The sequence below is a fragment of the Callospermophilus lateralis genome, chromosome 20 (genome assembly GCF_048772815.1).
Source record: "Callospermophilus lateralis isolate mCalLat2 chromosome 20, mCalLat2.hap1, whole genome shotgun sequence".
Classification (NCBI taxonomy): domain Eukaryota; kingdom Metazoa; phylum Chordata; class Mammalia; order Rodentia; family Sciuridae; genus Callospermophilus; species Callospermophilus lateralis.
Genome location: NC_135324.1, coordinates 2353769 through 2364573, shown reverse-complemented (window position 1 = coordinate 2364573; position 10805 = coordinate 2353769). Strand labels below are relative to the sequence as shown.

The 10805-nt window shown below is 40.7% G+C and overlaps 1 protein-coding gene across 1 annotated transcript; it reads right to left on the bottom strand.

Annotated features, from left to right (window-relative positions):
- Nucleotides 1-7876: 7876 nt before the first annotated feature.
- On the bottom strand, nucleotides 7877-8827 carry LOC143385700 (putative vomeronasal receptor-like protein 4). Its single transcript, XM_076841264.1, has one exon. The coding sequence runs from the start codon at nucleotides 8825-8827 to the stop codon at nucleotides 7877-7879; it is 951 nt and encodes a 316-aa protein (XP_076697379.1).
- Between the last annotated feature and the right edge of the window lie 1978 nt (nucleotides 8828-10805).

The following is a 10805-nucleotide window of genomic DNA, read 5'->3' as shown; positions in this document are numbered from 1 at the left end:
TGTGTGACACAATCACTGTTCGTCACCAAGGCAGCTTGCAGACCCAGAGAGCCCATTAGATTTGGGCTGTAAAAACTCTCTCTTGCCAGGTCCTCCTCTCTTGCTCTTTCTTGCATGCACACGCTCTTCCTGTTAATCAGGCACTGCCACAATAAAGGTCTCTTGGTTGCTGAGTGTCCTGGTCACTTTCCTTTCAGTTGTAATGAAAATACACAGTGACATTAACAATAGTAAGATCATATTTAGTTTGTATATAATTTTGAACCTTGGCTGAGTTATAACTTATATTTCCTATTTGAGATCACAGTCATCTTTATGATAAATCGAATTTTTTTTGAACATTAAATCAACTGAAATCTGGCCTATCTGAAAGTCATTCTGACGAGTTATAGGTGGGAGGCTGAGCCTTATCTCGGGTAAGGTGGGGCTCTTCAAAATTGTAGGCAAAGTGTTGTAGTTCTGAAGCTGATCTTGGTCTCTCTTTTTAGATATCATTTTATAAAGTTTACATATATTGTTTCCCAAGTCTGTATGAACATCAGCTAGCACAATATGATATATCTGAAACATTAATTAAGGGAAGGTTAAGCACGCTTTTCTGTGGAAAAGTGGCACAAATGTTTTATAATATTAACCTCCAAACAGACCCTGCTTTCATTATCTTTTAAGATACCTTTAAATTTCTATATCTTGGTGTAAAAGATAATATCTTGGTGTAAAAGGTAACATAAGATTTGGTTACAAAACATAAAATATCCTTATAAGTTTAAATTACCATTACAGACATTTTTAGTTTGAAGAACACCAGCTTGATAAAAATGTTCCTTGAAACCTTTTACCTTAAATACTTTTATACCTGAAAGATATGAACACATTTAATCTGTAGAGAAGAGTAATGTACCACTTTTATTGATGTTTTTATATTAACCAAGGTTAGCTTTTATAGGAAAATCTAGACTCTGTAATGTAGGACAATACTTTAAAATAACAGTTGCTGTTTAGCCACAGATGTACAAAGCTTAATTTTTCCAAGATTACTTGCTCTAGGGGATAAAAGTTAACAGACACAATGTAATTTATATTTTTAGAAATTTTTGTCATTTGAACATATAAATATATCAGGACATTAATATTTGTCCTTATGGAACAAACTTGAATAGTTTGTGTTACATATGTAACCAGCTTAGTTACATATAAACTTTTTAATTTTTATCTCTTATTTGTAGATCTTTATATTATTTAATTAGACCCTTTTGTTGTTTACTTAGATGTGTTATAATCATACTTTACCACATAAATTGAGCTGAGAAGGGGTGATGTGGAAACATTTTTTTACTAAATATTTTTATATTTAGAACATTTTATCATTTTTAATTCACTGATCCTTCTTTTAGTTTGTACCTTGAAATAACCCTTATAAATTTCTGAATTTAGATAAATTAATCCACTTGAATAAGATGAAATATTTTTGTTATTTACAGTACTTTAATTGAAATGCAGTTAACCTCTTGACTCCTTATATGTAGAATTATACCTGTTGGGACTTTTAATTTATAGGAACCTTGTTTTTATAGTAACTTTGTTTTTATGAAAACACAAAATAATTTTTATTTTTTTAATTTACCAATTTATGAAAGCACCAACATTGTTTAAGTATTTTCCTTTATGGAATTTAAGGAGTTAACAGTACTTGATATTATATTAACAGCATTTTAACTTTGTAAACCAATTAGATGTCTCTAACAAACACATCCAGGATTAATTTCACATACATTTAGATGTGATTTACGAATCTTTTTTTTTAAAAAAAGGTATCAGACAAGTGCACTGAATAGCATTAGTAATCTTTTTTTCTGTTAAATAAAAATCCTAGAGACAATGGATGTCAGACACTTTATAGATATTAACATTTTAACAGCTGTTTAATCATTTAGAAACAAAACTGTGCATCAGTAACTTTAAAGACATTCGTACTTTTATTTATTTTTTCCAATTTAAATTGAACCTTTAAAATCATATTAACCAAAGGTATTTGGATCCATTTTTAAAAATTTTTAATTTATGAGCTCATGTGTCAATTTTTTTTGTACCAAATATATACATCGGTGCACCCACACAAAGCAAACAAACAAAAGCTTCGTAGCTTATTTTTTAAAACCTAATAGATTGAGAGTTAACCCTTGTAAGTTGGCCTTAGAATGAACCAGAGTGTAATCAGAAAAAAACACACTAACCTAGGCGTATTGGATCAATTTGATGAATTTAACAAATATAGAATTTTAAGTTTTTCTGACCTTTTCTACTGGGGATTAAACCCAGGGCACTTAATCACTGAGCCACATTCCCAGGTCTTCTTATTTATTTATTTTTTCATTTAGAGACAAGGCCTCACTGAGTAGCTTAGGGCCTTGCTAACTTGCTGAGGCTGGCCTCCAACTTGTGATCCTCCCCACGTAGCCTCCTGAACCACTGGGACTCTAGGTGTGTGCCACTGTGCCAAACTCCTTTAGGGGTTTTTACCAGGGTTTTGTTAGAGTTCCAGGGATGATTTCTGTATTGAGACACTGTGCACTTCTCAGGTGATGTGCAGGTCACTTCTCTCATTGTCAGCTGGATCCTTTTCTCTGTTCTTGCTTGACTTGCTGAGTAGAAGCTCTTGGTTTGATGAAGTTTCACTTGCCTGTTTATGATTCTGTCCTGTGTCATAGTGTAATAGCTAAGGGACCATTTCCTAAAGCAATGTTGTCAAACTTTTCTCTTGAGTTTTCTTTCTATATTTTACTCACCAAGTTATTCTTATCTTTCATTTTAGATAGAAACATAATAACTTGACCTGCTAATCAGTACAGCGTGATATTTCGATCCATGCCACACTCTGTAGGGATCCAACTGGAATCAAGATGATACGCATCACTTTAGAAGGATGGGGAGGGGTGGGTACATAGGGCCCCAGGATTTTCCTCTAGGAATTTTACAAATTCAAGTCTCACCATTCACTTTTTTCCTTTGAGTTGATCTTTTGTGTGTTATGGTGTGAGATAAGGCTTTGATTTCTCTCTTCTGCGTGTGGATATCAAGTATCCTCAGCACCATTTGTTAAAGCACCATTTGAGCACTATCCGTTCTCAGCTGTCCATTATGGGCCCACTGGTCAAAGTTGAGCATGCAGCAAGCCCTTGGGGCTCACCCTGGCACTGGTCTGTACATTGCCTACTGTTTTAGCACCACAGTGTTTTAATTCCTATAGGTTTGTAATTCTTGGATTCTATTTTTTATTTGTTTTTTTTTTCCTGCATTGGTTACAGTGAGTTACAGTTGACAGTAAAACGCATTGACACATCATATATAAATGGAGTATAACTCCACATCCTTCTTGCTGGTGGAAATACACCAGTCATGTGATCATATGTGCATGTGGGGTAATAATGTCTGACTGGTTCCACTGTCCTTCCCCCCTCCCACCCCCTCCCTCCACTCCCCTCTCTACTCCAAACCACCTCCATCCCCCCTAGTGCCTCCCTTGTGAATTAGAATCTGCGTATGGGAGGACGTTTGCTCATATATTGGTTGATGGGTTGTGTTTTTTTCCTTTGTGATGTCTGTTCAGTTCCTTTGCCCATTTACTGATTGGCTTTTTTTTTGGTGTTAAGGTTTTTTGAATTCTTTATAGATTGAGATCAATGCTCTGAGGTGCATGTGTTAAACAGTTTCTCCCATTCTGTAGATTCTCTCTCTCCATATGACTGATTGCTTCATTTGCTGAGAGGAAGTTCTTCCTTTGAATTCATCTCATTTATTGATTCTTGATTTTGGGGTTTTTTTTTTTTTTTTTTTTTTTTTTGTGTGTGTGTGTGTGTGTGTGTGCGCGCGCGCTTTAGGGGTCTTGTTAAGGAAGTCTGCTCCTAAGCTGACACGGTGGAGATTTGGGGCTAATTTCTTCTTCCATTGGGTTCAGGTCTCTGCTGTAGTGCCAAAGTCCTTGATTCACTTTGGGTTGAGTTTGGTGCAAGGTGAGAGGGAGAGGTTTCATTGCATCTTGCTGCAGATGGATTTCCTGTTTTCCCAGCACCATTTGTCGAAGAGGCTCTTTGCTCCAATGTGTGTTTCTGGTGCCTTTGTCTAGTGTGAGAGAACTGTGTGTATGTGGGTTTCTCTGTTTTCTATCCTGTTTGTTGGTCTGTCTTCGTGCTACAACCGTGCCATTTTTGTTACTGTAGCGCTGTGGTGTGATTCAGGGACGGGTATTTTGATGCGTCCCTTGACCCCGTTATTGCTAAGGATTGCTTTTGCTGTTCGGGGCCTCTTATTTTGCCAAATGAATTTCATGACATCTTTTTCTATTTCTATGCAGAACATCATTGGTGTCTTAATAGGAATTGCATTCAACCTGTACCGTGCTTTTGGCAGTAGGGCCATTGTGACGAGATTTACCCTGTCCACCCAAGTACGTGGGAGATGGCTCCGTCTTCAAAGGCCTCCTCAGTTTCTCTCCTTCCTGTTCTGATGTTGGACTGTGGAGGTCTCTCACCTCTTTGGTTGGATTAATTTGCAAATATTGTATTTTTCTTTCTGAGGCTATTGTGATTGGGGTAGTTTTCCCAATTTCTCTTTCAGAGGATTCATCAGAGACATGTGGGAACACATTTGATTTATGGGTCTTGATTTTATATCATGCCATTTTTCTGAATTCACTTATGAGTTCTAGAGATTTTGGGTGGAATTTTTTGATATTCCAGATATAGAATCATGTTGTCAGCAAATAGTGATAGTTTGACTTCTTCTTTTACTATTTGTATCCCTTTCATTTCCTTCTCTCTAACTGCTCTGGCTAGCAGTTAGATGTGGAATTGAAATGGTGAAAGGGGACATCCCCGTCTGGATCTAGGTTTTAGAGGGAATGCTTTCAATTTTCTCCATCTGGAATGGTACTGGCCATGGGTTTGACATAGATGGCTCTAACAGAGTCGAGGTATGTGCCTGCTATCCCTAGTTTTCCTAATGTTTTGAGCATGAATTTTGTTAAATGCTTTTTCTGCATCTATCAAGATAATCATACGACTCTTCAGGTTCATTTATATGATAAATTATGTTTATTGATTTCCAGGTGTTAAACCAACCTTACATCCCTGGGAGAAACACCACTTGATCATGGTGCACTACCTTTTAAACATGTTTTTGTATGCTATATACCAGAATTTTTTTAAAAAAATATTTTTCTTTAGTTGTACATGGACACAATGACTTTATTTTTATTTATTTTCTCTGTGGTGCTGAGGATCAAACTCAGTGCCTCACACATGGCAGGCGAGTGAGTGCTCTACCACTGAAATACAGCCCCTGCCCCTATTTGCCAGAATTTTATTGAGAATTTTTGCATCTGTGTTCATCAGGGATACTGGTGGGAAATTTTCTTTCCTTGTATCTTTGTCTGGTTTTGGTATCGGGGTGATACTAGCTTCATAGAATTAGTTTGAAAGGGTTCCTCCTTTTCTATTTCATAAAATAATTTGAGAAATTTGGTGTTACTTCTGCTTTGAAGGTCTTGTAGACCATGGCTGACAATCTCAATTGACCTGGGCTTTTCTTACCTGTAGGCTTTTGATGGCATCTTGCATTTTATTACTTTAAACGGATGGGCTTAAACCATGTATGTCCTCCCTATTCAGTTTGGGGAGGTCACACGTCTCTAGTAATTGGTCAATGTCTTCATGATTTTGCATATTATTGGAGTATAAACTTTTAAAACAGTTTCTCATTACCTTCTGTATTTCACTAGTGTCCACCATGATATTTTTTTGCATCATGAATTTTAGCAATTTGAATTTTCTCCCTCATTCTCTTTGTGGTAATGGTTTCTCAATTTTATTTTATTTTTCAAAGAACCAACTTTTTGTTTTGTCAATTTTTTTTGTTTTTAAATTGATTTTCTTACAATTCCATAATGATGTGTGGTGTCTGCCGTATTTCCTTAGGTGTCGTTGGCATCTGCCTTTTGTTGAATTGTCTTTTAATATCTTTTATTCATTTAAAAATAATCTTATTCAGGTGAAACTGATAAGAATAAACCACACGTATGTAATGAACAGCCTGTTAGGTCTGCCACATACATACACCCACGGAACCATCCCCACAATAAGGACATGAAGACTAATTCAGTCTCGAAGGTTCCTGGAGCCCCTTGATGATTCCTTCCTTTCCCCCCTCCTCTGTCCAGAAATGACCCTGGACTGGAGTTGATTTTCAAAGACTGGTCAGTCCATCAGAGCCCTGGTCTGCATGGTGGGTGACCCTGGGACAATCAGTTTGGTTTCCAGCCTTTGTTTGTTTTCCATAAAGTCAGGATTCCTCCTATAGGACCCAAGACCACTGGGAAAAATTAGGATCAATGTTTAGGAAGAAGCTAGAGCCACACCTGCCTCAGCAGAGTAGGTTCTCAGTTCCTGGAAGCCGGTGTTCCTAACAACTCTGAGTCGGGTCCAGAGTACGGTTGGGGTCTGCAGCGCCACAGTGCCTTCCTGTCACCAGAGTTTATACCCGCTGTCGTTGAGCAGAATCCTAGCATTTTAAGGTTTTTTTTGGGGGGGTTGTTTTTAAATGAGATTCATTTCTCCTGATAGTGTCCATTTGAAAATCGGATCTAGTGATATTTGAAATGGCGCAATGTTATTACAACCTTTCCTTGTTGCACAGCTTTTAATAACCACCAAAGGAAACCAGGTGTCCTCAGGCAGACGGTCACTCTCCTGCCCTCTCAGGCCCTGGTCACCAACTTCTGCTCTGTGACTCTGGGGTTTCCATATTCTGCATACTTCCTAAGAGTGGAGTATACATATATCTGTGATTTAAAAAAATTTATTGATTTTTTTTTTTTTAAATACATGACAGTGGAATGCATTACAATTCTCATTACACATATACAGCACAATTTTTCACATACAGAAAAAGTATGTTGACACCAATTTGTGTCTTCATACGTGGATTTTGGATGGTGATGTCCATCACATCCCACCATCCTTGCTAAGCCCCTGTCCCCTCCCCTCCCACCCCTCTGCCCTATCTAGAGTCTGTCTAATCCTCCCGTACTCCCCCTCCCTACCCCACTATGAGTCAGCCTCCTTATATCAGAGAAAACATTCGGCATCTGTTTTTTTTTTTTTTTTTTTTTTTTGCAATTGGCTAACTTCACTTAGCATTATTTTCTATATACACAATGGAATTTTACTCAGCAATCTGTGATGTTTTGTTTTTTTTTTTTTAGCTGAATACTTTTGGGATTTATCCATATTGTTGCATCTATCATTTCTCTTTCTGTCAGAGTGATATTCTATAAGTTATATATGCACACACACACACATATACACATACATACATATGCTAGCATGTTTGTGTATATGGATATATAATGTGCCTGTTCATACACACATCCCCAGCCCCACTGCATTTGTTTATCCATTTTTTCTTTTTTTTCTTTTTCCTGTGGTTGCTGTGGATTGAACCCATGGCCTGGACTATGCTAGACAATATCTATTCTTTTCTTGATGGACTTTTGGGGTTATGGCACCGCCTGGTTGATAGCCATGTTGTAGTCTTCTTTTTAAAAGAGTCTATTTTCAGACAGAATAAGGGACAACGTGGTTCTAATAGAACTTCTTTAAAAGAAGTTTTCATAAAACAAGAAGAAAATAAGATGAGACTGTAAAAGTCCGTGGATGTACCTAAAGACACCGATGCAGATATCAAGTAAAACCATAACAAGGTCATTTGTAGTCACATAGGTAACCTTACCAGACAGAGAATCAGGTGCACTTGCTGAAATCATTTCAGAAAGAAGTTTGTGTGGATAGAGGGATTTGTAAGCGAGAGTGGAGGAGCTGCTTTAGATGCATTGTCTTGTCAGTATCTGAGCTTTGTTCCTCCACTGGGCTCCTACGATGTTCAGGATCTGTGTGTCCACCCTGAGCAGCACCAGGGGACTGAGCGTGCCATAGCCGCTGGCCACCGTGTTGTGGATGCTCCCGAGCATGGGGTCATTTCTCCTCATCCTGCTGATGAGCAGGGAGAGCGCAGAGTCTGCACAGTACAGGGCGGCGAAGCAGCCGAGCAGCTGCAGGATGCTGTGAGTGGCCCTGTGCTCGGGGGAGGTCTGGGGGGACATCCTGGAGCCGTGGAGGGACAGGCAGCGCTGCTGATGTCTGTGCAGGAGGGTGACCATGTACCCACTGGACACGGCCATGAGGCCCACGAAGAAGATGTCTCTGAGCGTTACCAGGAGGAGAAAAATGCCCCTATACCTTGGCAGGAAGGAGCAGTGGCTGTTGACAAAGAGAAGACCAGGCTGTGTGGCATTGGGGGTGGCCACCGTGCAGAGAAGCTGGTCACTGGTAATGGCCATGGTGAAGACCCACAGGAACAGACATGCCCCCAGGATGGGGTTTGCAGATTTGACTTTGAAGTTGGCCAGCGAGGAGCCACTGGGGCTGATGGTGAGGGCCTGGAGCACACTCAGGACACAGGTGGTGCCCAGGGACAGTCCCCTCATGGCCTTGTGCAGGAAGACCAGCACTTTGCATTTGACATCACCCGGAATGTCCTGCACTTCCCAGATGTCTGTGGATACCAAAAGGGCCACAGTGAGGAGCAGGACGATGTGTGTCAGAGACAGGTGGGCCATGGGGAGGGCGATGGGCCTGGGCTTGTGGCCCCCGAGGAGGGCGGCCAGGTGGAGGCAGAGCAGACAGGTGTTGGCCGAGATCCCGACCCCAGCCTGCAGGTAGAAGGCACTTCTCGTGGCCCTGAGTCTGGAATCTCGGTCCATCTTCATGGGCATGTTGAAGCCAATGACGAGTTTCTGCAGAGAGAACCAGAAGTGTTTGACAGCAGCAGAATTTTGTCATCATGTCACATTTTACAGTCACTAGAATCATCATGTACTAAAAAAATTCTTTGGAAGTAGGATAGCCTCTTATTTCCATTATTATTTTAAATTCAAGGGATGGCGTGTGGCTCGGGGGCAGAATGCTGGTCCAGCCCACAGGAAAGCTGGTCCACCCCAACCCGGACCAAGGAGAATAGTCAATTAAAAAGTAACTAATTTTAGCTTGTGCACCACTCCTTCTTCAGATCAATGATTTTGTAGAAGCCCCTCACCGCAGAGAGGTGGTTATGCCTTCCCCTCTGTCTGGTGGACCTACTGCGTTTTCCTTTGGATTATAAATTCCATCACTTCCTTTGAATCCCTCCCTTCCCAGTTCCTAAGATGTGGTCCTGTGTGTCCTGGGAGCGGTGTCTGTGAAACACGGCTGCTACGGAGACATTGCCCAGGGAAAGCTGTAGACTCCCAGGTTGGAGTTGGAAACTGGATACTCTAGGAGGACAGCCTCACCTGCTCATCCCACTGTTTCCTTACACAAGTGCAGAATTGGGAGGAACTATGTACTTATGTGTCCTGCCCCTCCATAGCTTCCTCTAAGCCAGTCACCATCACTTACCCTCAGGGTCAGCCATGTAGCCCCATGTGAGTAATTTCAACTCGGTTTGCATCCTGAGTCAGAGAGGGGAAAGGTGGCATTTGTGCCCTGGCCCTCTTGGTGTGAGCCAAATTGGTGAGAGTCAATCCCGTGACAGGTGAAGCCAGCGTCCTTCTGTTGGCGTTGGGTTGATTCCCACCCAAGGTGTGTGTGTGTGTGTGTGTGTTTTGTGAAGTAGGATCAGGAGATGTGGAAACGGGAGTAGTGCTGTCACTCACCCCTTGCTGACATTAGCTGGAAATCCAGCCCAGGGTCATTTGTAGAAAGCAACAAAGGGGACTTTTTTGAGGAAGAGAACTGGTGCTGGACCCAGGGGTGCCTTACCACTGAGCTACATCCCCAACCCCCAACCCTTTTTATTTATTTTTAAATATGGGGACAGTTTCTCACTGAGGATATTAGGACCTCACTAGGTTTTTGAGGCTGGTCTTGAACTTGGCATCCTCCTGCCTGAGACTCTCAAGTTCCTGGATCTCTGGTCACATGTTTGCCTGGCACAAGGAGAGTTTAGCCAACAGTTTACCTGTTTGCTTGCCTCTCCTCGGATGAAAGAAGAGGTCTCACACACACGCTTTGTAAATGCAATAAAACTTTCAATTTCAAGGGTAACTAAGTATTTCAAAACTAAGCTCCAGGCACTGGTAACAGGACCAATAAAATTCACCCATCACATTCTAGTTGGCCTATCTGTCCCCAAGGAGGAAAAGGGAGTGTCTGCAATGAGCAAGGTGAAGTCCAGCTGCACGTCTTCCATTTGAATTGTTCCTGTTTGGAAGATGCTGCAACATTCCTGAGCTCAGAAACCTCTAGATGCATATTCACTCAGACCCCAAAGGACACCTGAGTGCTGGGAGCAGACCCCCGGGCCATTGAGTGTCCTTCAGGGAATCTGCCCTGTTTTCCCAAGCTGCTGTCACCCTGGTTCCAATGCCTGCATCCAGACGTTTGAGAACAAGATGGGAAAGATCTCCACTATTATGGTCTAATTGCCATTCATCTTTCTATAAAATCACATGAATTCCTGGAGGTTATACTCAATTTACCTTGATCTACGTGAAAACTTAAATTCTGTGATCTTTCAGTGACTGGATGGAAACTGTACTTGGACTACATTTTTAGGAAGATCATTTTCATTTCCAAACATCATTGATCAAGATAAGCATGACAAGAACGCCAAGAAAGCTTTAGAAAATGAAATGTGTCTCATGGAAGACAAAATAAGTTTGCTATAGATCATTCTAAGCTCCTCTTCTTTGCTACAGAAACTTCAGTGAGATT

What these genes read in the sequence shown, in the direction of transcription:
- LOC143385700 (XM_076841264.1), bottom strand. Translation starts at nt 8,827, where the DNA reads ATGCCCATGAAGATGGACCGAGATTCCAGACTCAGGGCCACGAGAAGT.